The sequence below is a fragment of the Mesoplodon mirus genome (genome assembly GCF_964341445.2).
Source record: "Mesoplodon mirus genome assembly, chromosome: 1".
Lineage (NCBI taxonomy): Eukaryota > Metazoa > Chordata > Mammalia > Artiodactyla > Ziphiidae > Mesoplodon > Mesoplodon mirus.
Genome location: NC_138976.1, coordinates 222,750,462 through 222,771,976, shown reverse-complemented (window position 1 = coordinate 222,771,976; position 21,515 = coordinate 222,750,462). Strand labels below are relative to the sequence as shown.

Below are 21,515 nucleotides of genomic sequence, written 5' to 3'. Positions count from 1 at the left end.
TTTTTTTTGGGTCAAGAGCAGGATTGTTTCTTTCTCTGGATGGATGCTGCCATCTGATGTCTCTAAGTGGCACTGTGGCTTCACTTCTAGCTCAGCGACATTAAACTGTGGGTTTGAGGTTCTTGTTTCTGGCTTGAGGCTTCGAGGATGGTGGTAGGTGACTGAGTTTTTAAAACCAAATAAGCACCAAATCAGCTTGGACATTTTTTTTTTGGTAGTGGTAAAGAATTTACTCCTTATTTTTTATTCCTTTTGATGACATACATAGTAAAGCTTTCCAATAGAGTGTTACTAAATATAAAGTCACCAGACACCTAGAGAGGAACTCTGTAGGATGCTGTGATTTCGACCTTTTTCTTATCTCTTTGCTTTCTAGGGAATTCATGGTGGAGATAGCATACTCTCTGATTCTAGCCCTTGAAGCTCTGAGTAAAACACTGATAAAAATGTGCCAAACCCTTTTCCTCTGTATTTGCCACTTTATTCTTATCTTTTAAGCTTATTTTTACCCTTCACATTTTGTTATTGTGGAGATGTGTGCTGAGCATACTTTGCTGGGATGGTTTTGGGAAGGAGGCCAGGAATCGGGAGACGTGAAGATGGCATGGGACCCAAACGAAGCCCCGAGGTACTTCTGGACAAGGGTGAAAAGTAAAGAAGGTTTATGGAACTATTCAAAGAAAGTTTGAACCCGTAGCTGTGGTGCAGTTTTCTCCTGGCATGGGTGCGGCCAGGGGCAGAGGGGTGGGAGGGAGGAGAAAGGCTGCTGGAACAGTCTCTGGAAATGCCAAGCTTAATAGACAGGGGTGGAGTTAGCCTCATGGGCATTCCAGGTAGGGAAATAGTGTTGGTATTGAGTCCCTGAAAATCCTAGTATTTTACACCTGCCACAGCCCCGGGGATATGCTCTGTACAAATCAGTTCCTCGACTAAACACTGACTGGAGAAGTGAGTTACGAGGCAACAGAGGACCCGGGGCAGCAGAGATTCGGAGTGTGCTGGGGCTCCCAGGGGGAATGAGCCGCAGGGTGGCTGAGGAGCTCCCAGCGCTCTGGGGAAGGGGCAGCGTGAGTTCGCAGGGTGCCAGGTCTGATTCTTTCCCTTCCGCCAGCAGACCCGGGAGCAGCTGTGCCCCACCCCGGTAGCGATCCACCCCTCGAGCCCTGTGCGGATGCGAGGGATTCTGGTTTCTGGGGGTGAAGGGACTGCAGAGTTCTGACCTGTTGTTGGGTGACCAGTGGAAGTCAGCTCTTGGAGAGGCGTTGGTGGGAATGAAGCTGCTGACAAGGGTAACCAGTAGCCTGAGGACGGGGGGAGGGAACCAGGAAGGAGGGTGTGCCTGGGCTTGTGAGCACAGAGCTTGACCCTCTGGTGCTGGGCAGTACCTCGTGACCCGGGTCATGACATGGACAGCAGAGATGGAAGTCAGTGGAGTCCAAGGAGGTGAGAATAGGGAAGCAGAGGCCATAGGTCATGGGCCCCAGGCAGAGGGTATCTGGGAAGAGGAGGGGGAGCATGGTGTCGTCCTAAAAAAACACAGACTTTGAAGTCAGTAGGTCCTGAGGGGCCCTGATTTGGCCTTTTACCCTGACCTTGGTCAAGTCTTTTCATCTCTCTGGGTCTTTGTTTTTTTTGAGAACAGAATAAGGATGGATACTAATGGTACCTGTGGAATGAGAGAATGCCAGTACCTGCACTTAGAGTCTAGCACATAGGAAATGCTCTTCAGTGTTAGGTGTGAATACAATGTCTACACATAAATGAGGTGTTAAGAGGTGAGCTGTCCAAATAACCTGGGGGGTGCACCTTATTACCTAAGGGGGGGGAGGGATTATTCATCATCTTTTTAAGAACATGAAAGGTTAGTCTAATACGGAATTATTTAGAAGCCTGTGTCCAGAGGGCTTCTACTGGAACGTTCTCATTGCTCCTTGAAGGTTGATAAGGGGAGTATTAGCATTGTGACTTACAGATGAGGAAACAGGCTCTGAGTGGGGTCCACAGTGCAGCCTGAGGCAGATCTACTGTGTTTTCCCTGCATCCTGCTTAGCTGGGAGGCTGTGGATCAGGGGTGGGATTTCCCAAGAGCAAGCACGTTGACTGTTTTGAATCTCTGAGGTCCCATAAGATTGACTTCCTCCTTTCTGGAATAGTGTAGGCACCTGAAGGTCAAGGGGTGTCCCCCCACCCTGCCCTGGGGCTTAGAGAGTGCCCGCTGGTTAGAACCCCGCCTCTCAGGCAGGAGGATTTTGACTAAAGGAGCATCACACCAGGCTTTCTGGTGGTGTCTCCTTCCTAACTCTTCTTCCCTATAAAATGCAGAGGACAGCGCTCCCCAGTGCCCTGCTTTCTGGAGTATGATATGTGGGGGTGAGCTGATACCTCTGAGCACGCAGAAATGATGTGTACGGTTTCCAGAGCAGCTCCTGTCCATCGTGGGGTGACCGTGCAGAGGCCTGGAATGGTTCTTGGTCCGTGTCAGGGCTGTGGTCCTGCGTTTCCGTCAGCCCTGAATGCTCAAGTGGCCTAAGCCTGGAGCCTGTTGGGGGCAGGGTGCAGGCAGTTGGGAGGCGCTGAGAAGACCTGGGTTTGGAGTCAGGAGACCAGATCTCGTTCAGGCTCTGACACCAACTACCTGTACCGCCAGGAATAAGTCGCTTAGGCTCCCCACATTAGTTCCCTCAAGTGGAAAACAAGGATAGTTAGCACGGCTCGCTTCTGTGGCTGTTGGCAGCTTTGAAGCCAGCTGAGCTTGAGAATCTGAGTGTCTGACAGACCCGCTCCCGCTCTGACTTAGTGCCGTTGTAATAACGTCCTGACCCAGGAAGCGGACGTTGGTGTGTGTGCTGAGATGCTCCCTGTGGGCAGAGCAGTTTCAGCAACACAACCCTGGGTACAGCCCTCAGGAAGAAGAATAAGGAATTTGTTAAATTTGCAGTGATGCATCCACCTAAGAAAACAATGTGTGACTTATAAAAGTATCATTGTAGAATAACATTTAATGATACAGTATAACCCACACAGCATAAGTGTAAATTCAGTTTACCAAACCATGATCCCATTTTTGTAGAAATAGAAATATATAAATCTATGTGTAGAAGAAAGCTTGGAATGCTGTATAGGAAACATGGGTATCTGTGGGAGGCTGCTTCTTGAGGGATTTGTTTTTCTTTGTGCTTATCAATGCATTCTAAATGTCCTACTAGTAACAGGTATTACTTTTGTAAAAAGAAAAAAGTTGTAAAAGTTATTTAAAATGTTTCATCCTTTTTAACGGACACTCATGGGTTCCGGCTGTGTGTAGGGCTTCCTGATGCCTCCAGATACGGGATAAAGGACTCTGTACCCCCTTTGCCTCCCAGGAAAGGCAGCAGCATGGCCAGCGTTCTGTCCCGGCGCCTTGGCAAGAGGTCCCTCCTGGGCGCCCGGGTGTTGGGGCCACCCGGTGCTGCCCCACCTTTGGAGCCTCAGGCAGAGCTGCTTGAGGGGGCGGCTCCCCAGCCCTTCCTTGCCTCTAAGGACACGTCCTGCCAGGAACAGCCCAAGGAACTCCTCAAGGCTCCAGGCACCTCAGGCCTCCAACAGGTGGCCTTTCAGCCCGGGCAGAAGGTAGGTGGATCCCCAAGTGGACAAATGTCCGATCTCTCCAGGCTTGCGTCTGGCGGCCCAGTGGTGCCCTGAGTGAAACTCTCTGGGCACGGGCTTTAGCACAGAGCTTTAGCACAGAGCTTTTCCCTGCAGCCATATGAGCCCCTGGGCAGCAGGCTTCCCAAGGGAATGAGCAGACCCAGGGCTCCTCCACGACAGTTCTGGGCTCAGGCCTGTTCAGAACCTCAGTTCAGAGAGTGGCCAGAGCTGTTTCCCTTAATCTGTCTCAGTTTGCAACTTTACAAAAACAAGGGAAAGAATCTCAGGCTTACAGGAGACAGATAAGATTGCATCTTTGAATTACCTTTAGATGTTTTCAAGAGATGAAGGTGTTTGTTTAGTTGGAATGCCATTTGGAGTCCCTTTTCCAGTGTTTCCTCCCCTGTGGCAGGGCTCAGGCATCACCTGTGCCTGATGTTGTCACTAGATCCAGATGCATGGGCTTCTCCTTCATTGCCTTCTCAAGAGCTGATAATAGAGGCCCTGCTTTCTGCCTCTGTTTCAAGGCTTGTGTTGTCCAGACATCTCTTCCCATGAGGTGAGGCCACCTGGCAACTGCTAGGCACCCTTGAAAGCAGTCAGCCTACTTCTTCACCACTACCGTCTTGCTCCCAGGTAGACTCAGGATTCTCTGAAGGGAAAAATGCAGGGTGTGAGCAATTCAAGGCAATAGTTGGGGACCAGCAGATATATAGGACTTCAGAGGCTAGTCAGGGCAAGAAATCAGGAGGGAGGGACACAGATTCCAAATTCGTTTGATTTGAGAATTTAATCAGTTTACATTTAAAGTAATTAGTGATAGGTAAGGACTTGGTATTGCTATCTTGTTAACTGTTTTCTGACTGGTTTGTAATTCCTTTGTTTCTTCTTTTCTTGCTCTCTTTTTTGTGTGTGATTTGTTGATTTTTTTTTTTTTTTTGGAGTCCTGTGCATTGATTTCTTTATCTTTTGTGTATCTCCTAGAGGTTTTTTTCTTTGTGGTTACCATGAGGCTTACAGAAAACATCCTGTAGTTATAACAGTCTATTTTAAGATGATAACAACTTAACTTTAATTGCATAGAGACTCCAAGTTAAAAAAAAAAAAATCCCAGTAACTGACACATTTGCTCTCTCCATCTAGAGAATTTATAAGGATTTGTTTTGGGAAGAACCAATCCACTGTGGCTAGTCTGGGTGTTCAGGTGGGAAGCAGGTACCTGGGAGTATCTGCTTGAATTAAAGATGAGTCAGAGAATGCAGTTTGTGGCATACGGCTCCTGGCTCCCAGAACTTGGGACATATGGAGTGAGAACTCCCAAGTGCTGACCACTGGTTGCTGTTTTTCTTTCCCCAGGTTTGTGTGTGGTATGGGGGTCAAGAGTGTACAGGACTGGTGGAGCGGCATAGTTGGGCAGACGATAAGGTGACTGTCTGGCTGTTGGACCAGAAGTTACAAATCTGCTGCAAAGCGGAGGAGGTGTGGCCGGCCGAGCTGCAGAGCCCCGTCCCCCAGGTGCCACCTCCCGAGCAGGGAACCCAGGCGCCAGCCTACAGGCCTGTCTCCAGGAACATTGATGTCCCAAAGAGGTTTGTGTGACAGAACCTGGGCTCTGAAAGACACATGAGTGGTGAGGTATGGGGTTTTGGGATGCCTTGTGTTGGGGAAGGAATGTGGAACTACCAGGTGTCTAGTAGTCAAGATATCGGACAAATGGGATACAGTGAGAGGGCATCCTTTTGAAAAGACCCAGAAGGGCGTCTTTTTTTCCCTGTAACTCTATTATGGGTGATATAGGTTTGTCTGGCTAAGGGCTATTTTTTTCCCCTTTCATGCTCAAACTAAAATTAGGTGTTAGTTTTTCATGATGAGGGAGAAAAAAATGGCTTAGATCAGGAGTCAGCAAACGTGTTCAGAATGGGCCAGAGAGTAAATAACGTAGGCTTTGTGGGCCAAATGGTCTCTGTCACAGCTGCTCTGCTTGGCTGTGGTCACGTGAAATCAGCCACAGATAGTATGTAAACAGGCGGGCGTGTTGTGCCCCAATAAAACCTTACTTATGGACACTCAGATTTCAATTTCATGTCATTTCCATGTGTCATGTCAAGAAGGAATATTCTTCTTTTGATTTTTAAAACCATTTAAAAATTGTTAAGCCATTCTTAGCTTGCGAGCCAGGCTAAAACAGGCGGAAAGGCTCAGTCTAGAGATTGCAGAGCCCTGGCTAGATATTTAAAACTATCGATGCTGAATGAAGAACGCTTACTTTGCTTTAGAATTTTTTTAAAAATTATTTTTACTTTTCTGGCCACACTGCACAGTATGCAGGATCTTAGCTCCCGACCAGGGATTGAACCCATGCCCCCTGCAGTGGAAGCGCGGTCTTAACCACTGGACCCGCCAGGGAAGTCCCTGCTTTAGAATTTTATGACATGATTTTTTTTCCTTGAGAATATGTATATTCTAATTTCTATGTTATATACTTTATGCACATTGATATTTTAAGATTGAAAGAGAAAATCTGCCAATGAGATTCTTTTCTTTTCTTTAAAAATAAATTTATTTATTTTTATTTATTATTTTTCACTGTGTCGGGTCTTCATTGCTGCGTGCAGGCTTTCTCTAGTTGCGGCGAGTAGGTGCTACTCTGTTGCGGTGCGCGGGCTTCTTATTGCGGTGGCTTCTCTTGTTGCGGAGCACGGGCTCTAGGCATGTGGGCTTCAGTAGTTGTGGCACGCGGGCTCAGTAGCTGTGGCTCGCGGGCTTTAGAGTGCCGGCTCAGTAGTTGTGGCGCAGGGGCTTAGTTGCTCCGTGACGTGTGGGATCTTCCCGGACCAGGGCTCGAACCGGTGTCCCCTGCATTGGCAGGTGGATTCATTAACCACTGCGCCACCAGGGAAGCCCCTGCCAGTGAGATCCTTATATACGGATGTGTAAGCAGTTGAGCCCTGCCCCCTGCCCCATCTGTGTTTGTTTGTGAGTATTATTGTTATTGACAGTACACCCCGTGTCTTGAGACCAGACCAGAGCAACAACATTTGTGATTGTCAATTCAATGGAATACTGGCAAAGAATTTGTCTTTCCATTCTGTGGAAATAAAAATACAAATAATCATATAAAAAGGGGGATGCTGACACATTTAATACATTACTAGTTTTCGTTTAGCTGCTTCAAGCCCAGTCATATATTTTAGTGGATCTGAATTGTAAAGAATGAATTGTATAATACAGTCCTTTGAAATAGAGGAGCCACCTAGAAATTTATTTCAGATGGACTTTTCATACTTTAGCATTAACTTATAGATAGCTTTAATTTTATTTCCAAATAATGTAACTTTATATGGATTAAAAAAATTATGTGTAAAATTTTATAGAACTCTACTGTATAAAGCATTGAGATTTGCACTGGAAGATTTATTTTAGTATTTCTGGGTTTTTTGCTCATTGGCTTATGTACCAGGTTCTGTTCACATTCAGAAGCTATCACAATACCTCATCATTAATCTTGCGGGGAGGGGAAGGAATTGGTTAGTGTAATTGTTCCCTCTTAAATTTAAATATAAAACGAGGAAAGGAAGGTAATTTTGGTGATTTTGAATTCTAGCTGGCCGTCTTTTATGCCCATGCTTTATTTCATTGCTTGGACTCATTTTCCCTTCCCCCAAATAAAATTCCTGATTTTAAGCTGCAGACTTAGAGTTAGGAAGGGAATTCAAGGGAGAGTGGAACTGCCTCTGGGTGTCAGCAGTGGGATGGGGACCAGCCTGCTTCTGCGGGGGCTTGACTGATAATATCAGTGTAGCTCAGAATTGAGTCTTTTTCATGAAGAATGAAGAGAGGTCTGCATGCTTTATTTAACAATATTACTTGAGCACACACTGACTGATTGGAGTCGAGGCGTGGAGGGGACAATCTAGGAATGTTAAGATGCTCACACGACCAGCTGTGTCGGGAAGTAACCTTTGGCTCTCACCTGTCTGAATCCAGGAAGTCGGATGCAGTGGAGATGGATGAGATGATGGCAGCCATGGTGCTGACGTCCCTATCCTGCAGCCCCGTGGTGCAGAGTCCTCCTGGGGTCGAGACCAACTTCTCTGGTGAGGAACGGGGCCCGGGTGGGTTCTGGGTGCGGCAGAGGCCCACGACCGACCTCTTCTGCTTTGGGCAGATAATTGCCTAAGTCGCTGGCCTGGCAGCAGGGTTTCTGGAGTCTCTTCTCCCTGGCATCCCAGAGTGGCTGAGTGACACGGAGTTAGCCGCTTCCATTCTTTTTCCTCAGTTTCCTCCTCTGGGGAGAAGCTTCCTGGTGCATTGTGAAGATGATTGAGCACGGGACTGAGCCACACTGGCCACTTGAGTAAGTTCTTCAATGGGAGTAAGCGAGCGAGGCACTTGTGGGGCTGAACATGGCCAGTGGAGGAACACTGAGTCCTAAAGGTAGAAACTTACCAAATGGACCCCTAGTGGCCTCAGCCGATTCACTCCCCCGTTACAAGTGCCTGATTCAGCCTTGTACATTAGTGTGGAACAAATGAGCTGAAGTCTAAAATAAATCTAATTGCGTAATACAAATCGATAGTAAGACTTCACAGCAAATTTATAAATTAAAAGAAAATTCTAGCACAACCCCCAAAATACATCACGAGTAATATGGGAGGAAGGGGGGTTGCTGGATATCAGTAGCTTGATAAGACTGGTAGTGAACCTGAAGGGGTGTTTTTGGAAACTTGTCATCAGGCTGGCCTGACTTACTCCCAGGGAATAACTTTTTCATTGGTGAGACCTAACTGAATTGCGAGCTTCTTAAACGCTTATAGGAAAATACGGAGTCAGCTCTGAACACATACCAGGAGGAAAGTGGCCTTTATAAGCATCCCTCATAAATAATCTCCCTACTGCTATTGCAGTCTGACGCAGAGCATCACACACCTGCTCTGTGAACACCTGGGGGCCACACAGGCAACGCAGGGAGGAAAGGAGTCAATCTTAAGTCCTTAGGAAACTCTACGAGTTTAGGAGATGCAGGAGGTTGGTCAACAGGAGGAAGATCCAGGAAAGTGTCATAAAGGGAGAGAAAGTCGTTGACTGCTATTCCCATTAGGTTGTGTGTGTGTGTGTGTGTGTGTGTGTGTATGTGTATAATCCATCTACATATGTTCATACACACATCCCAACACCAGTATATACGTACCTTAACTGATAATATGCCATGATATCTTAAGTCCCCTTTGATAAACATTTTTCATTGTCTATTAAAGACTTTTTTTCCCATTACAGTATCTTTAAAAAAAAAAATCTGTGGATGGATTGATTGATTTGGCTACCCTGGATCTTAGTTGCCGCTCGCAGGATCTTTAGTTGTGGCATGTGGGATCTAGTTCCCTGACCAGGGATTGAACCCGGGCCCCCTGCATTGGGAGGGTGGAGTCTGAACCACTGGACCACCAGGAACGTTCCAGTATATTTCTGATCTTACGTTGAAGTCAGTGGAGAAATAAGGCCCCCTTGGCAGCTAATTATGTTGACGTATTCTGCCAGGTGAGGTCTCCACAGCAGCCAGAACCTTGCTCTAATCGTGGATACTCTGTGCAGAATCCACCCTTTCCCTCTGGTCTCTGTAGTGTTAGGATAGCTCTGCATGGGCGTGTCGAGAGCAGAGGGAATTGCAAGGATTTCTCCGAAGTTCACCATGCGTTTGCAGGGGAGCACTTTGCTTTCATGCTCTGTTGACCCTGCCCTAGAAAACCTTACGACCTAAGGTAGAGTGATTTATGTTCCTCTCACAAGGTATAGGTTCATTTATGAGATTCACTTTTTGCTTTGTTCTGTATTTTTCCTTGTGTGCCAATCTGCCAGTGTCACCGTTGAGCCGTTTGCATGGTTCCTCGGTGGAAGGCGGCTGTGCCGTGGGGCGGGCCTGCCTTGTGACCTGCTCTCTTCTGTCCTGATGTTAGATGTAGCACTGATGCTCCCTTGCCCTTCTCTCCCTGATAGGTTTCTTGAGTGGACGTGTGTGAACCCTTGCCCTGCTGGCGGCTCCTGAGATCTTTCCTGAAGGGCTACCCTATTTTTAGCCCCACGTGTAGATGTCGTAAACTCTCGGTTTCCAGGAAGTCATTGCTTTGAGACTTGACAGTGACACTTAGGAAGGGCCGAGTTCATCTGTCCCCTTCTGTCTGGATGGGCTTTTCCTAGCGTGTGAGACTTAATTAAGGAGAGCCTGCGTTGGAAACACGAAATGCTGGGCGTCTAGATGAGCCTAGAAGCAGTTTGGACTATGGAGTGGGATGAGAGAAAAGCAGCGGGATGTTTCTCCTGGCCACAGGGGATGTGGTAGACCGTCTCAGAATCCGGGCTGAGGAGGCTCCGTGGAATGCTGCCCATGTTGGGAGTTGGAGCTTTTGGGGACAAGGGCACCATACCTGCATGTGTCACAGTTTTCCCCCCTTTCCTTGCTATTTCCACATATCAACATTTCAGCTTCTCCTATAGTAAAAATTAATATGGATTTATGGTCTCGGCATGGAAGACTCTGGGTCGGGCCTAGAGCAGCCTGAAGAAAGGCAGCTTAAAAACTGAAAATTTGACATGACTCACCTGTGACCTTCCTGTTCAGACGCATTGCTGGGAGCAGGGCAGCGGGTTTAGGCCACGTCGGCTGTGTGGGCCTCCTGTCGTCTTGTGATGAGTCTGAACTGCTCTCAGAGCTTGTCTTTCCTTCTCTAAGCGTGTTCCCTGTGGATAAAAGAGGAGCCACCTGGGCCACAGCTGGCTCTGGTAAAGGCTACACCTCCCGACAGCTGCGAGCGCTAGCTGGATGGTTTCTTTTCACACGCCGGTTTTGATGCACTTGCCTGGGTTTAAATGATCAAACAGGCATTTTTTCAAGAAAGCCTGGTTACCAAGCCCTTAACCTGGCCTCTCCATGCTACTCTGCTGCAGGGAAAGCTTCCCAAGTGGTACCCAGCCCGCTTGTCTGTGCTTGGGAGGGAGGCAGGAGAGGCTTTGCCCCTCCCCTCTCCCCGCTCTCCCCCTGCCTTTAAAGTGACAAGTACATTTTAATTAGGTTATCTTTCCATTAATAATACAGGTTTCCCCTGCTATCTGAAAGTAGAACATTTCTGTGAAAGCTGAAATGGTACAAAGCGAAGCAGTTACCTTAGGACACATCTTGCTAACAGATGCACAGAATAAATCAAGATAAAGCACGGATGCTCACAGACACGGTTCAAAGCTATGGTCACTAGGTGCTGAGGGGCCGAGTGTGGTTCCCAGGAAGGAGCTCAGCGGGGCCTCTCTTACTGCTTGGGGTGTGCACTGCCTCTGTCACAGCTCACTGCAAAACCAACATCGAACGCTATTTTCACCTTTTTTCATAAAGTGAAAACCCTCCTCAGATTTCTTTTAGTTAATGAAAACAGATAGTAATGTATGGCTGTCACTTGGTATTTGTGGAGGATTGGTCCAGGACCCCTGCGGATACCAAAATCCATAGATGCTCAAGTCCCTTGTATAAAATGGCATAGTACTTGCATGTAACCTACGCATATCCTCCTGTATACTTTAAATCACCTCTAGATTACTTTTAATACCTAAAACAATGTAAATGCTGCGTACAATGTAAATAGTTGTAAATACAATGTAAATGCCTTTTAAGTGTTGCTGTTCAAATGTTTAATTGGTGTGTGGCAAATTCAAGTTTTGCTTTGGGGAACTTTCTGGAATTTTTTCTTCCTGAATATTTTCAATCCACGGTTGGTTGAATTCTCGGATGCGGAAACTGCAGATTCGGAGGGCCGACTGTGGGTCTTTCATCAAAGGGAAACGGTGTAAAGCAAACTTTCGAAAAGTGGGGGACACCCACACACAAAATGCAGTGGCAGCGTGTGTCTGGCGGTCAGATTATCAGCATGGCTGTTGCCAGGAAGTGTCCACGACGGCAGAGCAGGGCCACCCACAGACAGCGCCGCAATGAATGGACACCCTCCTCATTTTTACTGAAGCTCAGAAAGGGGAGGGGCTTGTTGGGGGGCGGGGCGGCATTTTGTTGTCTTTCTGTTTTTCCCCCTTGGAGTGGCGAAGCCAGGCAAGCCAGGGCCAGGAATTAGATGCGGGAACCCACACTCCAAACTAGAGTTTCCTGGCCTCCGCCCTGGGCTGTCCGTGCAGAATCTGGAGTGGACCCCGGGACAGGCCCCTGAGCATCCTCTGTCCCGTCTCTTCCCAGCTGCCCGCGCGGCCTGTGACCCGTGGAAGGAGAGCGGCGACGTGTCGGACAGCGGCAGCAGCACCACCAGCGGGCGCTGGAGCGGGAGCAGCGGCGTCTCCACCCCCTCGCCCCCCCACCCCCAGGCCAGCCCCAAGTATCTGGGGGACGCCTTCGGCTCTCCCCAAACTGATAACGGATTTGAGACCGACCCGGACGCCTTCCTGTTGGATGAACCAGCTCCCCGCAAAAGAAAGGTACGCGGCGGGAGCGGGGAGCTCAGCCGGGGAGGGCACGGGCCCCGGGTCCTGGGCCTTCTCAGGCTCCATCCCGTTTCGGCTTTCCTCTGCTGCTGCTCTCTCCTCCTGGCATTCCCAGGAGCCTGATCCTCCTCTCCAGCGCCACGTCCTTGGCCTTCTCACCCCTGCCCCAGCCCTGCCTTCGTTCCTGCTCTCCCGCAGAGGCCTCCGGCAGGCCTTCCTCCCTCCCCACCAACCATCCCCACTCCAGGCGCCGATGCCGGCCCCCGGGACCAGCTGCCGAGTCCAGGCTCTGTGCCCCTGCTTGTCAGTGTCTCTGGTCCCTGGGAAGCCCTTTCCTCGGCCTTCTGCTGGGTTCTGTTCGAAGGCAGCTAAAGCCCCCACTGGGTGAGGCTGGGAGGGGAGGACACGTGCCCCTTACCACGTCTTCCTTTCCCCCAGAACTCGGTGAAGGTGATGTACAAGTGCCTGTGGCCCAACTGTGGCAAAGTCCTGCGCTCCATCGTGGGCATCAAGCGCCACGTCAAAGCCCTCCACCTGGGGTAGGTACGAGCCCGGGGCCCCTCTGCCGAGGGTGCCGTTCAGGCGTCCTCCACCTGCCGATTCCCCGAGACCCACAGTCCCTAATGCCTCCAAGAAACTGGCCGGCTGAGGACGCCACCTGTCCCTGGCCTCGTGCCCTGCAAAACAGTCCCTTGGAAGGAGATCTTTGCCAGGAAGGAGGCCCCTCCTGCAGTAGTGGATGTTGATGCTGTTGATGGGAAGGGAGGTCTCTCCACCTTGCCGTCGTGTCTCCTCACCTCACCGTAGGCAGGAAGGTGTTTCAGTTCTGGACAGATAGAGGGCGACTGGGGAGAGCTTGTTGCTTCCCCTCGGGAAGCCAGGGCTCCCTTTGCACTGACCCCCTGGCGCTGGGGCAGCTTATGGCCAAGGAAACTGACTCAGAGCCCTTTCCCTGAAGGAGAGCAACTGCGAGTGGGTGGGGCCCGGAGAGGACCCGGGGCGGAGATCAGAGTCAGATCTTGTGGGAGGAGAAGACTTCGGTGACAGGGAAAACAATTCCCGTTGGGGGGCCAGCCTGTAATCCCCTGTGAGCCCACGTCAGGAGCGGGTGTCCTGCTGGCCTTCCTCCCAGACTCGCCAGGCGGCCCTGGGCAAGTGCTCCCCTCGCGCCTCACTCTCCCCTGTGTTTGGACCAAGGCAGCGTGTCCCTGGTCATCAGTGCGTCTCCCTCCCACACAGGGACACCGTGGACTCCGACCAGTTCAAGCGGGAGGAGGATTTCTACTACACAGAGGTGCAGATGAAGGAGGAAGCTACTGCCGCTGGTGGCTCCACCGTCGACCCGGCTCCCACCCCCAGCGTGACCAGCCCGCCCCTTGCCGTTCTCCCTCCGCCTCCTCCCAAAGCCCAGTCCTCAGGCCCAGATCACCCTGGCCTGGAGTCCTACCTGCCCTCTGGTGCTCTCAGCAAGTCAGCTCCTGGCTCCTTCTGGCACATTCAGGCCGACCATGCATACCAGGTATAGGGTGGGGACCTGCTGGGAGCTCAGTCTGGCGGCGGTGAGGGCATTCTGACTGTCACTGGTCAGCCTGATCACAGGCCACTGACCACCCCGGCTGAAGGCTGAGTCCTTTGGCTGCATTACTAATCTCTGACTTCTACAAAGAAGAAAAGAAAAATGACTTCACACTCGATAAATATGGGGATTCCAGAGTTCTACCTCAGTGGCTGTCATGAGCGGTTTGAGAAATCTGGATGAATCCCTGGGTAACCAGGCTGATGGATTTGGGCTGGGGAAATGGTACATCACTGGCTATAAAAGGGGATAGAATAGTGTAGTTGGGTTTCCCAAAGCAAATCCCCAGTTCCTAGAATTGTGTTAAGAAATAATCTGGCACTCCGTTTTTCGAATACCTACTAAGCCTCGGGCTAAGCTTTACGGATAGAATAAGACATAGTTCCTGACCTTGTGAAGTGTATGCTTTAGCTGGAGAGAGAAATGAATGGGTAACTATGGTTAATTACAATAAGTAATCAAAGTATCTTACTGGAGGTATAAGAAATTGTTGTGGGTATGGGAAAGACCAAGCTACTCTGCCTACGGGGTTGGTAAAGCTGTCATGGAGGGAGTGGCATTAGGATGGTCTTTACTGCACGTAGTAGGTACTGAACACCCTGCTTGCCATGTGTCGGTTTTTCTTAAAATCCTTGTATGCCCACAGCTTGGCTTTATCCGACTCTAGGCTGATTTGCAAGTTTGTAATTAAAAAGCAGTGTTTTCCATCAGAAAGCCTTTACAGATGAGCCAGCTCTCCTGCTCATTAGAATGAGTGGCCGCTTAGCTATTTCATGTTGGGCCAACTTCAGGTGGCCCTTCGGGCAGCCGGCCGACTCTGTGAGTTGGGGCCTGGAGAGGGCGGCTGCTGTTTTTACAAACAACCCTCAACCTGGACGTGCCGCTTCCACGCGGTTGCCTGGGGACGCCAGACCCTTAGCGCAGCCCCAGAAGCTCCCACTCGGAAGGCTTTTGGACTTCTTGGGGGAAACTGCCTCGAGCGTGTTCTCGGTGGGTGATCCAGCCAAGAAGTTAATCCGCAGAGATGATTAAGTCATGAGGCTGGCGTGTACACCAGCTCCCAGAGAAGGGCTCCAAAAAAAGATTGGAGCCTGAGACCCAGGCGACCCCACAGAGTCGGTACTCTCATATTTCTCTTTGGAAGAGCATTTCGGGGTGTCCCAGAATTTCCTAGTCCGAGGTGCACCTGCTGCTGCAGACTGTGAGGTCACGGGGGGAGGGCTGGGCCCCGAAAGCTTCCTGAGCTGCGGCCCTGGCTGACGCTCTCTGATCTCCGGCAGGCCCTGCCGTCCTTCCAGATCCCCGTCTCACCGCACATCTACACCAGTATTAGCTGGGCCGCTGCCCCCTCTACGGCCTCCTCCCTCTCTCCGGTGAGTGTGCCCAGCTCTGAGCCCATCAGCACTTCCAGGGACCCGGTGCCGGAGGCCGCCTCCCCGCGCACGCCTCCTGTGCCCCAGCTTCTCGAAGGTCTGTGTGCCCTCGCCCCCCAGCTCGGCCCCCCGACCCCCAGCGGGTCACAGGCTCCTGTAGAAGGTGGGAGGGGCGCACCTGCAGAGGAGCACCCAGATCAAGCAAGTTGATTGCCAAGAAGATCACGGGGCCAGGCGGGGTCCGTGCCCTATTTAGCCGTGAGCGTCTGTGCGTGCTTGGTAAGGTTTTAATGCTGAGAGGAGAAGGGAGAGAACGTGGGAAAGCTGGAGAGGAAGAGGGCGGGTGAGAAAGGAGAGAGGAGCTTGTGGGTGGGCAGTGCGGGTGGAACAGAGGTCCGCAGGCCACTGGGGACCAGCGCTTTAGGTGGCTTGCTGGGTTCCAGTCTGAAGCATCTCCTGCGGGAAGGCACCACACGTTGTAAAACGTGCCTTGGAGGTGCCATTGAGGCAGGGCCGTGCCTCCTGTTGTCCCACAGACGGTGGCTCCATCCAGGTCTGCAGGGAGCAGTCCACAAGGTGTCCAGGCCAAGTGGCTCCCCCTGCCCGTGGCCCCCACTCCCAGCGGGCGTGTGGCTTTCCAGGCCGGCTCGTCCCTCTCCACCTCCCCTCCCTAGCTGGTCCCTGCTCACCTCTGCCTGGAATGTCCTTCCAGAGAAGGCCTCCTGGCACAAGGCGGGTGTGGCCGGCTGTCCCTGGGGATGGTCCTCTCGCCTTGCACGTCTGCCCTCGTGCTCATGGCCCATTCCCACCCCCCCACCGTGCCCAGGTCCGGAGCCGGTCTCTCAGCTTCAGCGAGCCCCAGCAGCCTCCACCCGCCATGAAATCTCACCTGATTGTCACTTCTTCACCCCGGGCCCAGAGCAGCACCAGGTGAGACCGTCTGCTCCCGTGGCCTCCCTTCTGGCTTCGGTCCCCGCCCGACCCTCGTCCGCAGGGTCGGTCCCAGGGAACCACCCTGGGTGCAGTGGGGAGGCAGCTGGTCCTCCGTCCCGGTGGCTCCCACCCCCTCCCACCCCCGCTTCTGGCTCAGCCTCGGGCCCGGCCGCGCTCCAGCCAGTGCATGACTGTCCCCTCGTTGCTCCGTCTTGCAGGAAAGCCCGCGGGGAGGCTAAGAAGTGTCGCAAGGTGTACGGCATCGAGCACCGGGACCAGTGGTGCACAGCCTGCCGCTGGAAGAAGGCCTGCCAGCGCTTCCTGGACTGAACTGTCCAGCAGCCCTGCCCGACGGCCAGAGGACAAAGGCAGACGCGTCCTAAGCCCTCAGCAGAAACCTAAAAGCTAAAGCGTGGACATTGGGAGTTTGGGCTCTATTGGCCAAGGTTTAATACTTAAAACGTTTTTCCCTCCCTCACGGGAACGTTTTATTTAAAAAAAAAAAAAAAAAAAAAAAAAGAAAATATTTTTCCCCCCTAAAATAGAAGAGAGCCAAAACTGACCAAGGGTATTCTGCAGCGAACCAGAGACCAAAGAACTGATTCCACTCCCCTCCCCCCAGCCCGTCTCCCTAGGGGATTAGTTTGTACGTAAAGAAAGAAGGAACAGCTCATTCTGTTTCCTGCTGAGGTGGTGAATTCTTTGCTTTCTCCACTCTTCCAGAAGGGACTGTAAGCAAGATGGATTTACTTTTCTTTAAAAAAAAAAAAAGAAAGAAATTTCTGGCTGATGACTCAGAGAGCAGGGCCTGCCTAGGCTGGGGTGGGAGAGGGGGGGAATCTGTGGGCTTTGTAAGGTGCAGCCGGCCCTCCTCCACCCGAATCTGAGAGAAGGGAGACCTTGTCCTCACCAGTCAGCTTCCATGGAAGTCGAAGGAAAACCATTTTCCTGGTGACGACTGTTCGAATCTGGGTTCCCTGACGTTGAGTTGCAGCCCAGCCGATATTGTATGCCTTCTTCTCCAAGCCCAGACTCGTAGGTTTGTAAAGACTGTCCCCAAATAGCTGAGCCAAAGGGCTCAAACGAATTCATGTTGGGCGGTGTGGCAGTTAAACACTACCTTGATCACTCTTTCATATATCCTTGAGGAGAGACCAGAGGGTATAGTATTTGTGAGAGTTCTCCCCTGTTCCCCGAGTGAATCAACTCCCCCCCAGCTCTGGAAGACACCCCGGAAACACTTTGTTTTCTGTTACGGTATATTCAGAAGCCTCTTTCTGATTAAAGATCCCTTTTGTTTGGCTGAGAGACCTTGCCCTGAGATAGGTTCCCCTTTGGCTCTGGTTTCACCAGGGATTTTCCCATGTCCCTCCAAGGCCGCAGGGCTGGGCTGGCTGAGAGAACAGACTGAAAGGTAGGTGGCAGCTTCCCCAGAGGGTGTTGAGTGGTCCCCAAAGGGTCCACTGGCTCACCTGCCCCTCTGGGGACCATCTGGTCTCCTTCCTGAGATGACAAGTAGGACAGGACTCTTCAGTCAGTGCAGGAGACTTCTGGTTGGTCCAGTCAGTGTGATGGGGCGGGTCACTTTGATACGGTATCACCTTCCCAGATACCTGCCGAACGCCGTTTCTGCCTGCCGGCAGGATGCAGCAAGTTAGGATCCTGAGGAGGTCACGTGAGGGGGACCGGGGTGGATCTAGCAGCTGCTGGCGCTTCTGGAGACCTCAGGAATGGAAGGGAGCCCGGACTGCGATGCTTGGGGGGTAAATAAGCCAAGCTATTCTCGTTGAGGAGGGAGAAGCGGGGGGTTTCGCGCCGTGCCAGCCAGTGACGGATCCAGGCTGGGTGAGCTGGGCTGAGGGGAGGGCGTGTTTTTGTCTCGAAGCCTCACCTTTGTTCTGAGCGGGACGGGTCTGGGGACTCCTCAGGGCCTGCGTCCCAGAGGTCAGGGGCTCAGGGAATCCCACCGGGCCACCCCTCTGGGGCCTGCACAGCGGCGTCCAGCCCTTGGCTGTGAGCGAGGCTCTCCTCCTGGTCCAGGTGGGATCCTCTGGCTGCTGAAGCAGGAACCGTGCAGATGCCTTTCAGTCCGAGACACACCTGCAAACATGCAGGTTTCCGAGTGTTGCAAACATGAGACTAGGGCTGTGATGTTGTGAAGGGTGATACTGACCTGGGTTTGGTGACAGAAGGGAAAGACACTCTCATGCATGAGTGTGTTTGGTGGTGATGGGGTATATTTTTATAATTTAGTCAAAAAAAACCACAACAAAGTATGTGGAATTCTGTCCCTTGGTAAAGCTTGAAACCAGGCCAGCAAGAGGTGCCCTGGGTTCTTCCTGCTGCCCTTTCAAGCTCCCTGATTAAAAGCTAATGCAGGGTGTGGCCTCACTTCCCACCCTGTGCATCTGCAGGTCCTCCCTGAGGGGGGAAGGGGCTTCTGAGATGGGGGTGGGGGGAGGCTCAGCCCAGCAGCCTCTTCCCTTCCCTTCTTAATCAGAGCTCTTGCTGGGTCTCGCCTTCAGAAAAGCTGTTTTCATTTCCCCCTCAGTTTGGACCGTGTAGATATAACTGGATATAAAGATCTTCTCTGAGTAAGGCAGGCTTCTTATGTCACTGGTGCACAGGGCAGAAAAGGAAGAGAGAAGACATGGATGCAACAATTTAAAAACTGAGGTCCTTTTTTCATTTTTTTTTTCCTTTACTGTTCTGGTGCGGCTTTCCCCGTCAGCATTTGCTCCTGCTTCCTTTCTGGTGGCGGTGGCCTCCTCTGGCCGCCCTCCTCCCGCTGCCCCATCTGTGGCTGTCGTGTTGGTTCTTGACGTGTGGTCTGTCCTGGGGTTGTCCCATTCGTCTCTTCTCGGGGGTGGGGGGTGGGGTTTGTGAACTGATCCCGCGAACACGCCTGTTTTCTTCATCTCTGTATCTCTCCCTCCTTCCCGGCCCACCCGGGCGGCAGAATCTGATAGGAGGTAAGAGGCCACAGGTGCGCACTGGAAACTAACAGGATGGATCGGCAAAAGCAGGTGTCTTGGGAAACTATTCCAGGGACGTTTCCCTTATTCAGAATATTTCTGGAAGTACCTTTGGAGTCTGTGGTGCCTGCTCTGAACAGCCTTAATGATACCAAATCTGCACCCGTGCTTGCGCATTCAGTGCAGAGAGAGACCGGCGAATAGTAGCTGTGGGCAAATGAGGTCACAGGTGCAAAGCATAAGGGCCAACGTGCTAGTAAAATGGCTTGGATTTAACGATCTGACTTCGAAGCCGGCTGTGAAAGCAATTGTGTAATTTCAGAATGCGTTCTGAGCGATGTCCTCATTGTTGCGGTCGGCCCGCAGCTCGACATCTTGGAGGACATAATGAATTTGGATGTGGAAACTGATTTGTTTGAAGAAATCTGTCCTGTTACTTTCTGGTCCTCCCAGGTTCTGACTTTACCAGGGGCAAATAAAAAAAAAAAAAGGAGAAGAGGGAGACAAATCCCATCTGTGAACTTGTCTTATTGGCGCCTTTTCCCCCAGCTGTCTTCCAAGTATTATTTTTACTGTCAAAAAATTTTTTTAAAAATGTGAAATGTAATGTTTTTACAGCAACAATATGAAATATATTTTATAAGGAATAAAATGGTACATTGTCTGATTTAATGTGTGCCTATCCCTTTGCCCTCTCCCCCTACAAAGGATAAGATTATCATTGTCCTTGGTGTTAAACAAGTGATAGCCCTGAGGGCGAAGCATACACACTCGTTTGCTTATAATAACAACAGGCAACATTATCAGGGACCCAGCCAGTTGCTTACACGGATTACCTGAATAACCCATGAAGGAGTTACTATTGTCAGTCCCTTTTTTTTTTTTTTTTTGCAGTACCCGGGCCTCTCACTGTTGTGGCCTCTCCCGTTGCAGAGCACAGGCTCCGGAAGCGCAGGCTCAGCGGCCATGGCTCACGGGCCCAGCCGCTCCGCGGCACGTGGGATCTTCCCGGACCAGGGCACGAACCCGTGTCCCCTGCATCGGCAGGCGGACTCTCAACCACTGTGCCACCAGGGAAGCCCCTGTCAGTCCCATTTTTATTTTATTTTATTTAAAAATTTTTTTATTTTTAAAATTTATTTTATTAATTTAATTTAATTTATTTTCATCATTCCCATTTTACAGATGAGGAGAGTGAGGCCCAGAGGTTACAAAACTTGACCAAAGTCATCATCTGGGAAATAATGGCACTAGAATTATAATCTAGGAAGTAACCATTTTCTTTTTTTTCTCTTTTTAATCTCCAATTTTTATTTTTACAGGTTAATGATTTATCACAAAGCAAACACCAAAGTATCTACCAGTCATTCAAGAAACAGATCATTGCCAGCATTCCAGAAATTGCCTTTGTACCTCAAGCAAAGTGCCACTCCTCTCTTCCGCATAAAAGCAACCACTATTCTTTGACTTTCTATGTCAGTTACTTTCTTGCTTTAGGAAGTAACCATTTTCTCTCCTGCTTGTATTGACCATGGGGAGATGTTCCTGGCTGTGTACCTGAGTTTGTTGGGGGGTGGGCAAGTGACTAAGGAGAAAATGAGTCACATTCTGCTTATGGAGTGAGCTCTGACCCTAGGGAGTGACATGGGCTGCTCCCTGAATTCATGGGTTCCGTGTCCTGTGATGGCCCACGTAGCTGGTTCAGGGCTGGCGTGGGTGGGAGGGGAGCTGGTGCAGAAAGCTATGTGTCGTTCTGGTAGCTCAGGGACTGCTTTACGAAATTGGAGGCATTTCTGGGACGGTGAGGCATCTCTGGGAGGGGGTTCTAGGGCCCCCTGACAGCACCCAGTGGGGAGCATGAGGTCACTTGGAGAAGACCCAGGGGACTACATTACCGCCGAAGCCCGTCAAGCTCAGCAGCCTGTGGAGGAGGTTGTCCTTGGCCTTTTCCTCACCTTGGGGTAGAACAGAGGGCTCCTTTCTCCCCCTTCCCTTGTCCTTGCCCCACTTCTCTAAGAAAGCCCCAATAGAATCATTGCTCTGCTGCAGTTTGACCCCCTTCCCCCATCCCTCCTTTAAATCAGTTCACTGCCTTTGGGCTGGACATCGTCTGTTTGCGGCCCTGGGCCCTCCCAGGCCTACCTTTGTGGCTGCATCCGAGGACTCCCTAACTTTCTGGCTTCCAGTTGGGTTTGACCAACTGGAGACAACAGGCTGGAGTTGGAAGGGAACGGAGGAGAGAGGAGTTGGGGTATTTGAATCTCGCCGACCTTTACTGCCCTGCACAGTGAGTGGCCGTTTCCCTACTGACCGCTAGAGGGAGCTACAGTTCTCACTGGGTTTCAGTAATCCCTCACCAGGGCCCCCCAGTTCCCCAACAGAGCGCCTTATCCTCCCTCCCTTACTGATTTCCCACGGCCCCGTCTACTTCTGTAGATGTTTGACTCTCTGCAGGCACTCCGTCTGGGTGGACCCGAGGTTTCTTGGCTGAACTGATGATTACACATTGTAACATGTTTCGTGTTAATTGCGACCCAATCCGGGGGTCCCAAACCCGCAGGC

The 21,515-nt window shown here is 51.0% G+C and overlaps 1 protein-coding gene across 3 annotated transcripts in view; it reads left to right on the top strand.

Annotated features, from left to right (window-relative positions):
- Positions 1-19,620, top strand: part of ZNF395 (zinc finger protein 395) — a 39,817-nt gene extending 20,197 nt beyond the window's left edge. For all 3 annotated transcript variants that reach the window (XM_082628242.1, XM_082628243.1, XM_082628244.1), the window contains exons 2-10: positions 3,363-3,609; positions 4,984-5,216; positions 7,615-7,724; positions 11,855-12,090; positions 12,535-12,635; positions 13,336-13,615; positions 14,953-15,045; positions 15,872-15,975; positions 16,197-19,620. In XM_082628242.1, coding sequence (XP_082484368.1) covers positions 3,363-3,609; positions 4,984-5,216; positions 7,615-7,724; positions 11,855-12,090; positions 12,535-12,635; positions 13,336-13,615; positions 14,953-15,045; positions 15,872-15,975; positions 16,197-16,308 — 1,516 coding nt within the window. In that variant the 3' untranslated portion in view covers positions 16,309-19,620. The remainder of the gene's footprint in view (positions 1-3,362; positions 3,610-4,983; positions 5,217-7,614; positions 7,725-11,854; positions 12,091-12,534; positions 12,636-13,335; positions 13,616-14,952; positions 15,046-15,871; positions 15,976-16,196) is intronic.
- The last annotated feature ends 1,895 nt before the right edge of the window (positions 19,621-21,515 follow it).